At 55.5% G+C, this 18,788-nt stretch overlaps 4 protein-coding genes across 4 annotated transcripts; 3 read left to right on the forward strand and 1 right to left on the reverse strand.

Annotated features, from left to right (window-relative positions):
- The first annotated feature begins 337 nt into the window (after positions 1 to 337).
- Positions 338 to 3,438, forward strand: HER10_EVM0010769 (uncharacterized protein). The gene has a single exon (XM_035480218.1). It carries the CDS (start codon positions 1,064 to 1,066, stop codon positions 2,630 to 2,632), a length of 1,569 nt encoding a protein of 522 aa, XP_035333285.1. The 5' UTR covers positions 338 to 1,063; the 3' UTR covers positions 2,633 to 3,438.
- Positions 3,439 to 3,456: 18 nt separating this feature from the next.
- HER10_EVM0004545 (uncharacterized protein) lies at positions 3,457 to 8,538 on the reverse strand. Its single transcript, XM_035474186.1, has 3 exons — positions 5,827 to 8,538; positions 3,925 to 5,769; positions 3,457 to 3,868 (listed from the first exon to the last, which is right to left on the reverse strand). The coding sequence occupies exons 1-3, from the start codon at positions 6,999 to 7,001 to the stop codon at positions 3,616 to 3,618; spliced, it is 3,273 nt and encodes a 1,090-aa protein (XP_035332511.1). The 5' UTR covers positions 7,002 to 8,538; the 3' UTR covers positions 3,457 to 3,615.
- Positions 8,539 to 11,638: 3,100 nt separating this feature from the next.
- Positions 11,639 to 15,400, forward strand: HER10_EVM0004639 (glycogen synthase). The gene is made up of 5 exons (XM_035474275.1): positions 11,639 to 12,219; positions 12,289 to 12,386; positions 12,440 to 12,715; positions 12,772 to 14,327; positions 14,382 to 15,400. The coding sequence occupies exons 1-5, from the start codon at positions 12,117 to 12,119 to the stop codon at positions 14,491 to 14,493; spliced, it is 2,145 nt and encodes a 714-aa protein (XP_035332525.1). The 5' UTR covers positions 11,639 to 12,116; the 3' UTR covers positions 14,494 to 15,400.
- Positions 15,401 to 15,654: 254 nt separating this feature from the next.
- Positions 15,655 to 18,452, forward strand: HER10_EVM0007804 (F-box domain-containing protein). The gene is made up of 2 exons (XM_035477348.1): positions 15,655 to 16,399; positions 16,462 to 18,452. Exons 1-2 carry the CDS (start codon positions 15,897 to 15,899, stop codon positions 18,035 to 18,037), a joined length of 2,079 nt encoding a protein of 692 aa, XP_035332927.1. The 5' UTR covers positions 15,655 to 15,896; the 3' UTR covers positions 18,038 to 18,452.
- Positions 18,453 to 18,788: the final 336 nt, after the last annotated feature.

Genomic DNA, 18,788 nt, shown 5'->3' on the forward strand with positions numbered 1-18,788 from the left:
AACGACCGGCGGGGAAGAGGACCGTGCCAACGTCTCACAGTATTGCCGTTTGGCACGGTAAAGCCCGCCGTCATTGGACGGCACTGACGGGAGCTCAATGGCAGCGACAGGGGGGTCAGTGTCGGACCACCCTTTGAACGGCAGCCACGACACTCGTGCAGCACGCACCTGCTTCGTTCGCTGGTGCCGCGTTGCTCTAGCCCGTAATAGCCTCTCAAGTGCTTTTCTCTAGCGGCCTACCAAAAGCCGGGCTGTCTTTTTTGGCTGGGCTGTCTGTCATATTGTGTCTCCGGATACCTCTTTTGCGCCTATTGTCACAGTCTAAACTGCAAGTAGCCTCTCTTTCTCCTGCCTCCTGCCTCCTGCCTCCTGCCTCTTCCCCCGCTCCAAAAAACCCAACGCTACAACCGGATGCAACTTCACCCTAAACATTTGCCAGAATACTCTTTTTCTTGCTTCCCCCCCTTTTTCTGATTTCCCCTTCCATCGCTTTTGTCTCATTCCTCCTCCACCTTTCTGCTCCTCTTCTCGAGAGAAATCTGCAATCGCTGCGGGGAATCCAGTTTGCAACCTTGTCTGCGCATCTCGAGGCGATCCGGATTGCTTCCTCACAGAACTCGCTCCACCACGCCGCAGTCACGCTACTCGAATATACTACAGTAGACACTCACACACCTCAATCGCCCGTATCTGCCTGTCTCAACTTAACCCATCTCCACCTCCCGAGACCGCCCATTGCCCATTTGGAAGGACACAGTTCCAAAACGAACGATTCGCACATTTGCTAAAACAACCTACCTGCATATTCTCTCCTCGCCCGCGAACCACATCCCGGTCAGGAACAGCACTCGACATATCTCTCTCTCCCACACGCGACGTCCGATACCAGCTAACCATGCCTCCGCATCCGCTGATCTGACTTTTTTTCCCACCCCAAACCCCATCCTGCCGCACGACATAGCAACGCCGACTTACCCTTCAAAACTACTACCCTGGCAGCTCATGCTGCTATCTCGTTGTACATATATTTAGCCCGTCGCGCAATCCGCGACCTCCAGTGAAGATGGGTTCAGGGAAGACCCCTCCTCAAGACCACTCCGGTTCATCTCAATCCCGCCATCATCCCCCAGGTGCTCGTCCCGGAGGTGCCCCCGCGGCTACTCAATTCCCTTCCTCTCTCGCGTCCAAGAGAACCTCGCGAGACTCTATATCATTTGCATTTCCCCCGCTCTTCCAGCCCAACACGTCCTCGACATCTCTTGTTCCCTCGACGGCTGAGGGAAAGCCGATTCCCCTCGACGATAGCACCGCCGCACATCGTACTTCTGCCCTGCGCGAGCTGAACAGCAACTACCCTTCCCGCCATCGCTACGCCAAGTCTACCGGTGCCCAGAGCAGTACATATTCTCAGCCCGTCATTGTAAGAACATACTCTGGGTCTCACAGCCGGCCCACCAGTACCAGTCGCAGTAACGGTGTAAGCGGAGGTGGTCTCGGCCCACGAACCGCCTCGTCCGTGGTGAGCGGCTCCGCAGCTTCTGTACGGCGCATCATAGCTCTTCGCACCACATTCGGCGGGACCAAGTCTGCTCAGAATGGAGGCTTGAGTATGGCTAGAGGAATGGCCAAGAAGCGCCTGGAGGGCCAGGATGCCCTAGCCAAGCTCCCGCCTGTGGAGGCTTATAGCTTCAAGAGCATGATGGCCAACATTGAGGCAGAGGAGGGAGAGAATAACATCAACGCCGACCTCGATCGAATTGCCGAGATATGTGCCCGATCGCGATACTCATTGAGTAACCAGTACGAGGTTCATGTTGCACCTCACGGATCCGGCGCGTCTTTCACAAGCCGCGCATCGTCTTCCAGGCGCCAGCGCCAGAATGCTGGTCCAACACTGGAAGCCGTTGTATCGGATGAAGAGCGCAGGCATAAGAAGCGACGGAGTACTGGCCGGAGGAGAAGTATAGCAATGGGAACCTTGGAGACGATTATGTCTTCCAGTCGGTCTTCCGAGGAGGACAAGTCGAAAAAGAAGTCGGCCGCAGAGATCACCGCCGAGGTGCGAGGCAGGGCCGCACGCAAGTCTTCAGGCAGCACGACGCCCACGTCGTCGGTCAGCGAAGGCGAGGGACAGTCAAGCAAGAATCAGAAGGACCAGCCGCCGCCACTAGTCAGGAGGAAGTCCTCATCATTCGCCACGGCCATGTTAGAGAGTACACGACAGTCCGTGGCCACCAACAAGCCTGCCTCGCCCCGAAGCTCAGCAACAGCTTTAGTCAGCGAGCCGGCTTTGCCAAAAACGTCGACAAGCCATCTTGAAGTTCGGACGGATGTCGACGAGAGCGTGGTGCATCGCCATGTCCACAAAGGATCGGACGAAAGTCATCGAGCCGATACATCTGGGCCCCAGCACCACGAGACATCAGCCCAGCCTGATCAGACGAAGACACCGACGGGTCTTCTGGCCGGGCTGACTGGATGGGTGCCGTGGAGATTGCCGCCTGTCGTGGGACTCGGCTCAGCGTCTGCTCAGGGCGGCGTGTCGCGAAGCCATGCTGAGGGCAGCTTACGCGAATTGCTCAAAACGGCGGAGTTCAAGAACAAGGGGAAGGGCGTCGAGGGTCAGTCATGAGACTTCGGTGCATCGGATGGCATTGCACATTATGGGCAGCGAGGCCCGGTTCGATGCTGACAAGCGCGATGCTGAGCACTTTCGAACAAAAGAAGTGACATGACGAGGTGCTACTGGGCTTGATCGCCTCGGTATCAAAAAAAGGGACGGCGAGAAATGACCAAAAAAGAGACCTGATTCTGATACCCACATATAAAGCGGAAGGCTATACACAAAAAATCACAGACCGGAGACGATGACCCCGACAGAATAGGGGTTGCGGCTCATCAAAACTGTAAGCAGTACAACTTCGCACAACAACACGAAGAATGATTTGACGACTTTTACGATACACACACACACAAGAATGAGAGGACATGATATTTTGGGGAACGGACTGGGTCAAAGAGGGAACGGTGGCTGTGTTTAATCTATTTTTTCAGATTGAGAATTGAGATGTAAAGGCGTTCAACCCATTTGAAGTACTGCTTGAAGCTAAGTGTGCACCAGGACGTGGTGTTGTCAGTGATTGGAATGACGCTTGGCATGGCATCTCTTACGATGAACGTTCACTGTGCTCGTTGCCTCACTCGCACCGAGGTCGGCGAGAGTACGGATACAGATCGGAAACATCACAATGACCGTCAAAGTATCCGCAGTGGCAAAGTTCCGTCATCATCATCGTCTCCTGGTATATTCTTCTTTCTTACACTACGTCGACCAAAAACGTGTACCACAATTCTCGGAACAACTATTTTCGAAGACAACTCACCCAAGCCGTCTCGTGATGATGATAAGAAGCCAAGCTTGCAGGCAAGGCCCCTCCCCCCTCCAAACCTCCCAACCCTTCGTCCAACCCCACGCGTGGAAACCCTTCCAAATGAAAATGCCCCCCCAACGCCATGCCAACGCAAAACAATGCAGAAGAGTAAGATAAACAAGAAAAATTGGTCGTGGGTGGCCGTACCAAATAGTGGGAGACCTCGTCAGCGCCACCGGGTCTTCTAGGCCCTGGGACGCTCGACAGCAACCGCCGGCTTCGTCTCCACGTGGACCCTCTTAGCGTCGCCACGGTCGTCGTGAGCCTCGGGCTCCCTCTTACGGTCCCGGGGCTTGTTGTTGCTGCTGCCGTTGCTGTTGTTGCCGCTGTCCTTGGCCGATGACGCCGCCCGCCGCGCTTCCTTTTCTTTCCGCTCGTTCTCTCGTCGGAGCGCCTTTGACTCAAACTCGTGCCAGTCGCCATCCAAATCAGCAAGCCTAGAAAATAAGTTAGCACTACATTGCAATAAGCGACTCAAATAAGAAAAACTCACTCCACGGCCTGTTGCGGAGGCGGGTCCTCGGTGGTAAAGTACTCATCTGCGAGTACCTCGGCGGCCGACGGTCTCTTGGCGGGGTCGTATGCAAACATGGCGGCCAGGAGTCGGTATGCGGATGCCGGCAGCCTGTCCTGGTACTTTTGGGGGAAGGTGTTCGCCCGGCGGTACCCGGGACGCAGCAGTTCGAACCACGGCATATCGATCAGGCCTGGCCACTCTGCCTTGTTCGGGGTTCCCATCACAGCGTAGATCTTATCCAACTGGTTGATCTCGCTTCCATCACCTGGGAAGATGGCATGGCGGGTAAAGATCTCCACCATGACGCAGGCGGCACTCCAGACATCGCAAGCGGGGCCGTACTGCGTCTCACCAAGGAGCAGTTCTGGCGAGCGATACCAAATGGTGATGACCCGGTTGGTGTAGTCCAGCTGGTGTCTTTTGGCGTAGAAGCGGGCTAGACCGAAATCTGCAAGCTTCAAAACGCCGTCACTGCTGACGAGAATGTTGGCAGCTTTGATGTCTCGGTGAAGAACGCCTCTCTTGTGCAAATAGTCGAGTCCATCAAAGAGTTGCATCGTCATGTGCTTCTTCTGGGCCGCGTCAAGCGTGAAGGATGGATGGTTCAGAATGCCCGTCAAGTCGTGTGATAGGTATTCGAAAACCATGAAGCAATCGTTTCTTTCCACCATGACCTCCTGGAGCTGGACAATATTTGTATGCCGCAGCGACTGGAGAAGCTTGATCTCGCGGACCGCCGTAACGGGGAATCCGTCTCTCTCACCCTCCATGCGGATACGCTTAAGCGCAACGAGTCCTTTCGTGTAGACGTGCAAAGCCTTGAAAACCTTGCCGTACGTGCCGGAGCCGACGACGGACTCGTTGCCGGGTTTGCGGAAATAGACAGACTCTGATTTGATAAGATCGTCCGGGAGTTTCGGTCCTGGCTTCAGGCGCTTCATCGTCTTCTTGATCTTGCGTGTCCTCGGAGCGGTGGCATGGCGGGGCCCCGGAGGAGGTTGCCTGGGTTCCTGGCGGGCCCTCGCCGACGCCGGTTCGGTCGGGGCACTCCGAAGAATGTCCTTGTCAATCTGCTTGTCCTTCTCGCGGGCCCTATCGCGTTCTCGATCACGGCCGTGGTCGCGGTCACGATCACGTTCGCGATCTCTGTCTCTTCCTCGGTCTCGGTCTCGGTCACGCTCCCGTTCACGATCTCGTTCGCGATCCCGGTCCTTGGAGTCATCCTGCTGTGAGGTGTCCCGCTTTGCAGGAGCGTTGAACTTTTGAGAAATCTCAGGCTTGGGCGCCGTCGGAGTGGGCTTTGCAGATGCCTTAAACGCAAAGCTGAACTTCGACGACGAAGATGAGGCCGACTGGGCAGCCGGCCCAGAAGGGGGAGCCTTTTCGGGTCGCTGAGAATTGCTCTCGGGAGCCTTGTCAGACGGTGTGGTATCCTCGACCTGCATGTCCTTAGATGGGCGGAACGGGTTCTCGCCGTCCTCTGCATTGTCGCCAACATCGGACTTGCTACTCTGAGCAGGCGTTGCAGAGTGCTGGGACTTGATGTCATCGGCCCGAGAGCCGGTCCCCGAGGCATTGGATGTCCATTGTGCAGAGCTAGCACTCTTGAAGCTGTTGCCTCTGTAGCCGCCTCGACCAGGTCCGAGTGGGGTCCGAAGTCCCCCACGGAAGTTGCCTCGATAATTGGGATGAGAATAGTTCGTGTGCATAGGTCCTGTCGGGGCGGATGGCGGTGGCGAGTAGGAGGGATTGGGTGTATAAGCGCCCGACGGTCCGGTGGGAGGACCGTAGTTGGACTGCGAATACTGAGGGGGATATTGACTAGAAGATAGTGAGCAAGAGTGTGAGGGTGAATTGATGGAATGTTGTACGACGTACTGCGTTGGAGAAAATTGAGAACCCCAGTTTCCCCTGCCAGCACCGTACGGCGACTGGTTTGGGGATCCGTTGTATGAATTGGGGGTTGGTTGCGGGGATTGAGAAAATTGTCGTGGGTCGCTGTACTGTTGGCCGTGGGCGAACGCAGGCGGCCCCTGAGAGACAAAGCCCCCCCGATGATTGCCTCTGCCACTCATGCTGACCTCCACGCTGTTGGCACCAGAGGACGGTTGAGACTTGGAAGTAATTCGGGATTCGTCGCCCTGTTGCCCTCGTCTACCTGACCCCCTACTAAGGGATCGAGTGGAGGGACGGGACTGGGACGGCCTTCTACGCTGCCTATCTCTGGAGCTGCGTCGCGGCGATGCCGGGCGACGATCACTCCTTGTGGATGTGGAGGGAGGTCTGGCTGGTGACCTTTGGCGATGCGGCAGCGGAGATCGGTCTCTCCTTCGACCAGGAGACTGCTCACGGCGGCGTGACGCAGAACGATCACGACGATCTCTTCGTTTCTCTCTCTCAGGTGAGCGAGTCCTGCTTCGATGCCTTCGCCGACTTCTTTCCTTGGGTTTTGACCGGTATTCGCGGCGGTCGGGACTGGGTGACCGTCGAGAGGGACGTGGCGAGCCTCGTGCACTTCGACCACCGTCTCCGGGGGCTGCTTCGCGGTGATCACGACGCGGGCTATTATCTCGTCTAGGCTTCTTTCTCTCCGTGGCAGTCCTGTCAGGGCTTCGACTCCTCAGTCGCTTCGAGGACGGAGACGCGGCGCCGTCACCTCGCTGTGCTCCTTGACTGCGATCTCGCGGGTGCTTGGCTCGGGATTCGCGCCGCGACTCCCCAGTACCCCTACCACGAGATCGATCACGAGAGTCTTCTCTGTACTTGTCGCGACGGGAAGGCGACGGGGATGCTCGACGAGGTCGCTCTCTGCTACGTTCGCGTGTTCTATGGTGGCTTCGGCCGGAAGGCTGTGACTTGTCGGGAGGGGGGTCGCGCGGTTTGCTGTCTGGCAATCTGTCTGATTCTCGAGGTCGACGTGGTGGAGGCGAAGGAGATCTGCGGGAGCGTGTCACTTCTCGACCAGCTCTGCCTCGGTCTCTGCGCTCATCGCCTGATCTGCGGTCGTCTCTCATGGCGACATGTCGAGGGCGGTTGCGGTGGTAGGACTCCATCGCTACAGCCGATACGATTTGAGTTTTTAGGTGTGAGCACGTTGCCTGCCGAAGTTTCCCCGATAACGTGATATCGCCGTCTTGTAAGCGTGATATGCAGTTGTCGAGGTAGAGCAATGTGGTGCCGCCAAACCATCAATCAGTCGACGATGAAAAGAAAACAGAACGAGCAACGACGCAGTGTGGAAGATGCAAGGCTGTGCTCGTAGTGTAGAGCCTCCATAAGCACCAAGCAATCCCGCTCGATGGCCGCGGGTTTTTGCGGCGTCGGCGGTCGGCGTATCGGCGCGTGCTGTCAAATGGCATATGCAGCATGCCAAAACCACCACCAAAAATCGCTGGCTCAGAAAGTCCGTGGATCTGATCAACGTCCCCCACAGTGGTGCACTTGCAGAACCACAGCCGCGTTCCATCTACCTCTTTCCCCAAAGTGGTTTTGGCTCGTCTGATTCAATCGGAACCCAGCCAGCCTGAGCACCAGCCTGATCCTTGCCAGTCGCGAGCCAGGCTTTGTTTGAGGTGTTATCCCACAAACCCCTAGCAAACTATCTGTCCTCCTTCTGCCTGTTACCGTGCAAGAAGGCATGAGGTCGATGCAACAATGTCACTATGTACGATTTACGCGCCAATACCCGCCAGTTCCTCCTCCTCTTCTCTCCCAGGCCCGCAGAACCTGTCGCGAAGCACAACATTCAGAAGCGTGCGGGCAACTGGGCCAGACGCTGGGCTGGATGCCGACCTCTACCAGCGTGCAGCATCTGCGGTGGCAGCACAATGCCACAATCTTTATGTCGATGGAGGACAAGAGCATCAAGGCTTCGACAGCGTTGGGGCATGGACAGTCGTGACCCGCACATGTCGCATGTGAGGAGTCGGTTTGACAACTTCGGCAAGAAGCCTTGGACTTGCCTCTCGACATGGTGACGGTGTTTGCTTCAATGATGAGCCCTTTGGCTGGGCATATCTTTGGCATCAGTGCCTCGCGAAACCATCCGTCCAAACGACCGAAATACCCATGCCACACCTATTGGCCTGCTCTAGGCAAAGATGAGTTCCGCCGTTGGGTCCATTCCTTGATCAGCCCCTTTGCTTGTCCTTGAATTCGTAATCAGCCATGATGGCCACGGTATGGCGTAGTAACGATCAGTGAGCATCGATATCGTCAGACGGGCGCATCGGGCGCATCTTGGGGTAGGGCGAGGGTTGCTCCCTCTCCGTCGTCGCTGTAAGGGAGCAAGGGTCCCACAAATGGCAAAATGACAGCAGCGGCATAGCCGTAGCCGCGACTGAATGATGGCAGGTTCTGCTTTATCCTCCACGATCAAGAGCTGTGACCAAATATTGACTGCACCAAGCGTCAGACACCGCCATTCCGTCAGCCCGTAATCCCCAGGCACCCGTAGGTGCAGAGTCCTTCCATTGTCAAAATGTCCTTCGCGGCGAGTTCAGGACATGGCGCGCAATCCTTTGTAATCCAACATGCACCTTCGTGCGTCGTTGCGGGTTGGCTAGGGCTGGTTAGTCGTGATGATTCAAGTTGCATGTGGTTGACGGAATGTCTGTCGTGGGCCGAGCGGGAAAACCTTGACAGCGCGCTTGCAGTCACGTGATGGCTGCGTTCGGGTTAGGCGGCGGGTGTTACTCGCTTAGTGCATACCTGCCACGGCTACTTGCCTCGTTATGTGCAGCCTTATAGTGGCCAGTCAACGATGGCATCCCTTTCATCTTTCTTCGTCGCGACATTCCGCCCAGAATAGTCGATCAGTGTCGAAGAATTCAATCGTAGCTGTCCTCTCATAGCAATATATCTCCTGGCATCCCATGTAGGCAGGAGATATTACCAAGAATGCATCCTTTTATTGGTTCTTGGGCGAGCTTCACCATGTTTGGAGTGGGCAAGGCAGAAGAAGTTTCGTATGGATGGTCAAATCAAGCTACCATCTCTCTCACATTGGGATCATTTGTCCAAGGAAAGAACCACGTATAGCCGTCTCTTTCTATGCCTCATTTCTAGAACCTGCCAAGGGTTGTCGACCGCCATCTGGCCTAGAACAGCTTGGAAAAGGAGCTCGTGTGCTAGTCGGGCGTCAAGGCTCACCTCGGAATTCCAAACCGTCTCTCATTTCCCACCTGCGGCTCAACGGGGCCCACGGAATGTGGCCCCGGGTGAGATCCCCGAGAGCTAGGGCCATCAAAAAGACTCTGTGACTGTGGCAGTTGGACTTGTTGGCAGCGTTGTCAATAACAGAAAGGAATGTCGGGGATCCCACACTATGCCTCTGGTAGTTACACTGCCCTCTTGAGTTACAGTCTCGACCATTAGATCAGCCCAGACGGTAAGGCGAGCATGGTTCGACCCGAGTTTGGGACGAAGGTTGTTGAAGCTTCGGTATCGGGGTCCGTTGTCGTACCAACACTTGCCAACTTCATCCCTAGATACGGGACGATTTCCAAGTCCCGAACCGGTGAGACAGAGTATACCAACAACATTGGGGGTCGCAAGAGTAATCAAAGATTTTTTTGGCTCTGTTAATTCGTGTATGACAAAAGTTATTACGTTTTCGATTGCCCGTTCTGCATTCTTGAAGTTTGGCAGGAAGATTATCAAGTTGTCGGAGATGCACACGTCGTGGTCCCTCCCTTTGATCTTGAGATATCTTATTCGCAACAGATTTAGCATACTTGGTGGAGTCAAAGTGGATGGGATAGATCTCTGAACGACCGTTGGAAAACTGTTAGACGGGATCGTGCACTAGGATCTGACGATGCGTTCTGCGAACTGCGTCTAGCTGGAAAGCAACGAGGAGTGTGTGGGAATTCGGACCGAACGTCCTAATGCGGGAAACTGGATCTGATCCTTGGGGAGGTGAGCAGAGCCTCTGCCACAACGTAGTTAAAGGATCAAGATCTCTAGTCATGAAGGTGGAGAGAGATCCACCATCCGTGAGATATTCTGAGGTCCCTGTCTTTGTTAAGACGAGTCCAAACCCTTGACAGTCTATGGCATCCAGCTATCACGTTTTGGATGACCTGTCGAGCTGACCAGCAGTCAGGAATGCGAAAACCCGGCGCCTAGTCAACCACCGGAGTCTGGCAGGTTAAAGGATCCAACATTTCAAGTGATGTAACGGATCGCCCTGGCGTGTGTGTCCGGATACATTTCCAGATGGATGTGGCCCAGATGGGAGTTTTGGGCTGCGTCGCCCGTCATTTACCCGCGGTGTCTTGAATGTTGATGTCTCGAAGGCCAATAGGAGAAATGGGAGTAGAAATGTGGCAAAATATTCCAAGGTCAAAACTTTTTTTCGCCAGGAATTGAGACACTACTTGGGGTTTTTTTTTTTTCTCTACTGCGTAAGTGCTCTGCTAGATTTGGCAAATCTGGGCTAACGATTTCCCATCGTCGGCATCAAAACCGAAGCAGGATCTTTGCGTGTGTCTGCAAGCTTTAGGTTGATGGACTGATTGGCCGGCCCCGGGATGGGCGTTCCTTTTTTCGCTCTATCTTTCGTCACTGGGACAAGAGCTGCCAAAAGTTGCAGATGGGGGAGAGTCTGGGGATGGTCAACCCCGCAAAGTTTGTCGTCATTCTGACTAAGCTGGGCCGGAGAAAGCTCACGAGAGGTCCCCACTTCTATCAAAATTGCGTGAAGCCTGGCGCTCCCAGGCCGCCATTCCAGACGTAGCCACCCCCATGCAAGTACGCCAGAGGTACATCTGCAGACACTTTCTGCCCAGCACAAGCTGCGCTCTTTTCAATGTTGGATCATGATGGCAATTCCGATACAAGAGGCAAAGGTGGAGGCAACAGGGTCCCTCCGCTTCGGTTTCTCTGGGCAATCAAGGAGTTGAGCGCCTATCCTATAACAGAAAGCGGGATAATGCGCGTTGAATATCGGAATCATTAGGATGCAGGAAGAGTTGCATTCGGGAAGGCAAGGCGAAAGTCAGCGACGGCGAGTCCGTAGGAAGACTTGGAGAGAATTACAGCGTTCAGAGGGGGACATCACAGTTGGAGAAGACGAAAAAAATACACTCAGTTGCACACCCGGCGCAATATGGGAAAAGAATTTGTTGAGCGAGGTCGCGGTCTGGACTTGTACCGGCCTGGTATTCCGCGACCAAACCCGCCCAAAACTGCAGAGTGGATTCCCGCTAGTGGTAGCTTCGGACAGGTCCAGGGGCCCTGTAATATCCGCTATTGTTGTCCCACTCTAGCAGTGCTTCCTCCACGCTGAGCGCGCCCATCGCACCTCTCCTCACCCGCACTCTCCAGTTTCCAGTTGACAAACCAGTCCCATCCCCATGGTGGGAGCCCAAGAGGGAGGCGTGGAGGGAAGTACCTTGCCATGCTGCCCTCTGTCCCTTGGCCTTTCCACTTCTGCTACTGTTTTGCTTCTGGCCAGAAAAGTCTCTACATGTCGACGCCAGTTCGTATCCATTAGGCATGGTCAAAATCAGCTAAGGTACCTTAAGGTAGCTTCCACAAAAAAAGATTGATACATTGGGGTTGGCGGGCTGTCAACACATTATCAAGGTATCGCCTCAGCTGTCGTTAGCGCGAACAGGAAAAAGCTGGGCTGGTCACTGGATGGGGGGGACCTGCTGCTGCATTGTCCAACCACGCAACCACACCACCACACATCAGACCAGGCCTTGCCCGCGCGCTCTCGCTCGCTTCTTTTCCCAAGGCCCAAGGACCTTCGTAGCTAAAACCTTTCTTCCCCGCAGACAACTTCTCTCCTCCTCCTCGTCAAAAGAGCTCTTGAACTTTTTCTTTATCTGCCGCCGCCGTTCCTGTCCAGCTTTCCCAAAACCTTCCACACCTCCCATTGTCTTGAAATCAAAGCCTTGTCTTCCGACCCAAGCCATCTCGGGAGCTTCTCCAAGCTCCGACGTCTTCACATTTCCACCGCGTCGCCTTGGTTACGGGTGAGTGCTTTCTACATATTTGCGTCATCCAAGCTCCCATTGAGTCTGGGGCCACGATGCAAACTTCCCAGACTCCTTTTCTACCTTCGTCCCCACGCCCAACCCTCATTTCGAAGCTGTCCGTCTCTCCCACTAACTGACTCTTCCCCCGGCTCAGCACTTCCAGATTGCCTTTCAGTCACCATGTCCGACTTCCCCCAAGGTCAGCGGGACAACAACGACCGCCCTGCCCGCGATGTGAAGAACCATCTGCTATTCGAAATCGCAACCGAGGTTGCCCATCGAGGTACAGTCCCCACGATTCAAACCCCCCCTGGACCGTAGTCTCCGCAGTGGGCTGACCCATCCTATGCAGTCGGTGGTATCTACTCGGTCCTCAAGTCCAAAGCTCCCGTGACCACGGCCGAGTATGGCGATCGCTATACTCTCATCGGGCCCTTGAACCACAACTCGGTAAGTCTGGAACCGCGAGTTGCATCGTCTACAGTCTGCTTACCAAACAACAGGCCGCAGTCGAGGTGGAAGAGTTGGAGCCCACGAACCCCGAGCTTGCTGCTACGATTCAGTCCATGAGAGACCGTGGAATTGGCATCCTCTACGGCCGCTGGCTCATCGATGGCGCTCCCCGAGTCCTGCTCTTCGACACAAAGACTGCTTACCACTTCATGGATGAGTGGAAGGCCGACCTGTGGAACGTGGCTAGCATCCCTTCGCCGCCCAGCGATGACGAGACAAACGAAGCTGTTGTTTTTGGATACGTCGTCGCCTGGTTCTTGGGAGAGGTAAGGACAATGCACTTTTTCACCCGGGGCAAAGCTGACCACCATGCTTTCTGCAGTTTGTGTGCCACGAGAAGAAAAGAGCCGTCATTGCGCATTTCCACGAGTGGCTCGCCGGTGTCGCTCTGCCGCTCACCAAGAGACGCCGCATCGACGTGACGACAATCTTCACTACCCACGCAACCCTCCTGGGAAGATACCTCTGTGCCGGATCCGTTGACTTCTACAACAACCTCCAATGGTTTGATGTTGACGCCGAGGCCGGAAAGCGCGGTATCTACCACAGATACTGCATCGAGCGCGCCGCCGCCCACTCCTGCGATGTCTTCACCACTGTCTCACACATCACCGCATACGAGAGCGAGCATTTGCTGAAGAGGAAACCCGACGGTGTGCTGCCCAACGGTCTCAATGTTACCAAGTTCTCCGCCATGCACGAGTTCCAGAACCTGCATCAACAAGCCAAGGAAAAGATTCACGACTTCGTCCGCGGCCACTTCTACGGCCACTACGACTTCGACCCCGAGAACACGTTGTACTTCTTCACCGCCGGCCGTTACGAGTTCAGAAACAAAGGTGTCGATATGTTCATCGAGTCCCTCGCCCGCCTGAACCACCGCCTCAAGAGCGCCGGCAGCAAGATCACTGTCGTTGCCTTTGTGATCATGCCAGCGCAGACCACGTCGCTCACCGTCGAGGCACTCAAGGGACAGGCCGTCATCAAGTCGCTGCGCGACACTGTCGATGTCATTGAAAAGGGCATTGGTCGTCGCATCTTTGAGCGCTCCCTCAAGTGGCACGACGGTGACCCGATGCCCGATGACAAGGAGCTCATCAGCGCGCAAGATCGTGTACTCATCCGTAGGCGGCTGTTCGCGATGAAGCGCCACGGCCTGCCGCCCATCGTTACCCACAACATGCTCAACGACAGCGAGGACCCCGTACTGAACCAGATCAGACGTGTCCAGCTCTTCAACCACCCCACAGACCGTGTCAAGATTGTCTTCCACCCCGAATTCTTGAACTCGGCCAACCCTGTCCTGCCCCTGGACTACGACGAGTTCGTGCGCGGCACGCACATGGGTATCTTTGCTTCGTACTACGAGCCTTGGGGATACACCCCGGCCGAATGCACAGTCATGGGTGTTCCTAGCATCACGACCAACCTGTCCGGCTTTGGGTGCTACATGGAGGAGTTGATTGAGAACTCGAGCGACTACGGTATCTACATTGTGGACCGCCGGACCAAGGGCGTTGACGACTCGGTCAACCAGCTCACCAACCACATGTTTGACTTTTGCCAAAAGAGCCGTCGTCAACGCATCAACCAGCGTAACCGTACGGAGCGCCTGAGCGATTTGCTGGACTGGAAGAGAATGGGCATGGAGTACGTCAAGGCTCGCCAGCTGGCACTGAGACGGGCTTACCCAGGCTCTTTCAACGGAGAGGAGGAGGAAGACTTCATCCCCGGCGTCGAGCAGAAGATTTCGCGACCCTTCTCGGTCCCTGGATCTCCTCGCGACCGCACGGGCATGATGACGCCTGGCGACTTCGCCAGCTTGCAAGAAGGCAGGGAAGGTTTGAACACGGAGGATTACGTCGCCTGGAAGTTGCCGTAAGTTGACGATTGCTGATGATGTGATTCGACATGGCTAACACGAATTCGCAGTGAGGAGGAAGACCCCGATGAATACCCGTTCCCGCTTACTCTGCGCGCCAAGCGCCCGTCGGGACCGGCTAGCCCTCTCGATGGAGTTCAGCTCAACGGCAATGGCAACTAACGCATGAAACGCATTGCCAAGAAGTCACGAAGCACGCCTGACGGACGAGCAACGAAAGTGGATGGGAAATGTACAAAATGCTGTCGAATGCCTACTGGTTGTTCCTGCACGGACTTTGCAGTATGTGTGTTTGGTGGACGACGAGTCGCGATTCACGATTTTATATAGGGATATGGACGGATGTAATGGAAATGAGGAGGAACGGGTGGGAGCAAGGCAACAAGGATAAGACTGAGAGAACGACGGGCTGGCATTGGGGTCGAGTATGGATATGTACGAGCAGAGTAGCATATTTTGAGCATTAGATTGGTTCTCGGACATTATGTGTTGTCTATCAGGCATTTTTCTTGGTTTGGTGCATCAGGATCGGTTGGACATGAAAAGATGAAAACCGGGTGGCAGCCGCGGCTGGCGGGAGGCGCAATGCATCGAGTATGATCCGTACGATATTTCATAGGTGCCGGTGGTGCCAAATTGTTTCGTTTCGAGACGTGAGGATCGGCTGGGCACCAAGGGTTGCGATGATGATCAGTGAATCGATGCGTGCTCGGTGTTTGCTACGCAGTAGAGAGATCAGGGGGGGATTGCGGACCCCCTGAGCTGACGGCAGCAATAGCCAATCAGAGACGGCGCGGTCCTCCTCCCCCACACCAGCGGTTTGTCGACTCAGGGGTCCCTAGCGCATGTAGGGCGCCTGTGGGTGGGGAGAAAAGACGCTGAAGGCACGCCGCACGAGGAGGGCACTCTTAGTCGTTAGCACGCATCAGGGAGCCACTAAAGACATGCCCTGGACGCCGGTTCCCGCGGGCGCATCTCTTTGTTGCGCAACGAGGATGCGTCTTTGTTGGACGGTCGTTGGATGTGTCTCTCTCTCACTTATCATATACTCGGTGTTCAGTGGGGGGAGGGCAAAGGATAAAAATAAAGAAAAGTTCAGCCGTTGTCAACCTGTCACGTTTGCGGAAATTTCATCTGAAGTTTAACGAGAGAAGGGACGCAATGCATTGGATGACCTTTGGGAGGATTTGACTCGGCAGGCCATCCTAGACATAACCGTTGGCAACTTCTCCAAAAGCAGAAAGGGCTGCCCTTCTCCCACCTTGCCGAATGCTCCTGCCTACTGCGTAAGGTACTTCTATTAAGATAATCATAGCCGGACCCCTCGTACCTTGCGGGCTCGTCGTTGGGCGCGAGAGAGCGAACAAGACAGCGCGACATTGACAAAGGGCGGCGGGCCACCTCCAACAGACAAACACACCTACCTATGCCCATCGTGTGCCATTCTAACTAAGTTAATCCTCCACTCGCACCGTTCAAACTTTGGCTCGCCGTAGCGTTGGACCTGCAGAAAGCCTCACGCTCCCGCCCCCAACCCACACCCAGAAGCCGCTTCCCATCGGCCAATGCGACGCCGGGACCCGTCGACCTTAATATATTATTCCCCTGATACCACCTTGGACAAGCCCTTTTCCCTTCCTCCCCCTCTCCCCCGACTCTGTTCTTCTGGCATGAAGCTCGCCGTTCGGCCTCTACAGAAGATGGGGTTCTTTCGCAGGGATAAGGACAAGAAGAAGCAGCAAAAGGGTCACCAGCAGTCAAAGTCCCACGAATTCACAGACTCCCAGCTGTCAAAGTACTCTTCCCAGGTCCAGCAGAACTTCCGCAACGTCGCCTCCCCGCCCGGCGCTCACATCCCCACGCGAGCATCCGCCGCCCTCTTCCAGAGCCTGCCAAAGGAAATCCTCCCGCGAATATTCTCATTCGTGTGCCCCCACACCCAAGATGAGACCTACGAGACGTGCGAGACGAGCGCCATCTTTGACGCTTGCATGCTATGCGACCTGAGAGACCTGGCCCACTGCGCGCGCGTCTGCTGGAAATGGAACCAAGCGGCCAACGCCCTGCTGTATGTTCTCTTCTTTTGTTCCCCATTGTAGCAAAAGCCGTGCTGACCATCTTTTGCTCTAGGTACCACAGCATCCGAATCGACGCCGTCCACTATTGCCCCCGCGAGATCTACCTGTCAGAGCAGCGCAAGCGCAAGACCTTCTTCAAGCGCAACGCCGACCCCGAAGATACCCCCACCGCCCGTCTGAAGCTGCTCTGCAGAACCTTGCGCGAGGATCCAACACGCTTTGGCTCCAGAGTCCGATACTTCAAGGTCCCCTATATGCTCCGCGAAGCCGCCACAGCCGACCTTGCCCGCATTATCCACGTTCTCCCCAACATCGTCTACGTGGACCTACCCGAGGGCCTCTTCGCCGATGAGCATGGCTACGCCACATTGAGGCTCGAGGTCGAGGCTAGATGCCGAGACCTCCGCAAGATGACGTACCGCGCAGGCGCTGAGAACAGCTTGTCCAAGCTAGCGCACGGCGGTATCTGGCAGAATCTCGAGGTCCTGGAGCTGATCAAGATCAACATGGATCCCATCGTGCTGCGGCATGCTCTGGCCAACCTGCGGAAGCTCCGCGCGCTAAAGGTGATGGAGTCGCAAGCCTTCTCGGACGATATCTTTGCCCGCAGTGAAGAATTGCCTCCGTTCCCGCCCCTCGAGGAGCTGGTCCTCAGCAATACTCCGGCCGTCACTGCCCAAGGTTTGGTGGACTACCTGAGCCGGGCCGATACCCGCAACCACCTGCTCGTCTTGTCCCTCCTCAAGACGGGCGTTCACCCGGCGACTCTCGCCGATATCTTGTCCGCGGGCACAAATCTGCAGACGCTAGCCATCGAGGCCTCAGTAAGCGACGCTTTCAAGAGTGGCCCCCGGACGCGTAGGCTCGCGTCGGTCTCTCTCGAGTCGCTGCGTTTCGAAATCACCGCTTCCAAGTCCGCGGGCCCTTACTCCAGTGTCACAGCTAGTTACTACACTTATTTGGCCGCATCGCTCAGAGGCAACGGCATGCCCAACTTGCGGTCAGTCTACGTGCTGGATGAGTTCTTCCAAGACGAGCTCGAGGGTCTGCCCCGCCCCGCCGCGGCGTTTTCCTCCTATGGCGCCAACGCTCGTCCGAAATCTTCGCACACGCCCGGAGCCAACCGGCCAATGTCCGGTCTGGGTCCCGGCAGCGGTGGTCGCGGCGGTCTCGCGCCGCCCAGCAGCGCCGGCATGGCGATCCCTCGACCTTTCGCAGGGGCTTCTCAAGTGCGCGCCTCGCAGCGATTCAGTTCCACGAACCCCTTTGCCGGTACCGGCCCACTCTCACACCCTCTCACAATCTACTGCAAGGCGGATGATGCTCTGGACTGGTCTTCCGTGATGCTTCAGCCTACGGCAGCACTGGGTGGCGGATCTCGCCATCGAGGAAGCATGAGCATTCACGGCGACCGGCCAATTAGTTCATACGGCCTTGGCGCCGATATTGCGGGATCAGGCTGGAACACGGCGGCGGCGAGGAAGAGTGTCATGGTGGGCAACGGCGCGGGTATGTTCATGGCCATCCCGAGCCAGAGCACCGGTGGCAGCAGGGGAAGTGACGAGGATCTGTGGCCGAGGCCCAGCACGGCGAATAACGAGAAGAAGTCGAATGATCTCTGGCGGTGATTGATGGTGGTGGATGACCAGAAATGGCAGCGGGACGGATGATACGTTGGCCGACGATATTCCCCTCAAGAAGGGGCAGGACGCGAGGGCAGACCCAACATGAACAAGGTACAGAGAGACGTGTTAATGACGGGAGGTTTGGACAGGAATTTGGGATTTGGGGTTGCCGGAGGGAGAGAGGCCGACAGATATGGTTATCCCCAGGCTTCCGATCAAAAAAGAATTTTTCCTTTTCTTCTTTGTTTTTCCCCCCGTTTTCATGGTTGTTGCGAGATGGAAATTCGGGATAGTTAGGATGCTTTGCGTTACAATTCGTTTGTGACGAGACAATACCCCGATGGTTTGCTTACGGAGTAGAATGGGGTGGAATTTCAAAACACTGTTTATTTTCCAATCATCATCATATGGCTTTGTGATTTTGATGTTGATGTTGAGTTAGATTGTTGATGACGTACTCGGGGCACTAAGATCGACTTTCGTATATGTAGCTATGATGGAGATGCTGAGTTCCGACCTGTCTCGGCTCAAGGAGATACACGATACGAAACCGCTACTCGATAGTAGCAAGGCTGTTTTGTCGTGCTACCCCGAGATAGGCATTGTGAAAGGTTATGCGGTTTGTATGGTATATATAGAGAACCCCATTCAACTTCTGCTTTTCTGCACTTCTCTCTCCCTTGACCTAAATATATATACGGTAGGCATTTCTACTTTTTACAAGAGTCCCGTTGCCTCTGGACTGAATGAGATA

The sequence above is a fragment of the Colletotrichum scovillei genome (assembly GCF_011075155.1).
Source record: "Colletotrichum scovillei strain TJNH1 chromosome Unknown Contig00006, whole genome shotgun sequence".
NCBI lineage: Eukaryota > Fungi > Ascomycota > Sordariomycetes > Glomerellales > Glomerellaceae > Colletotrichum > Colletotrichum scovillei.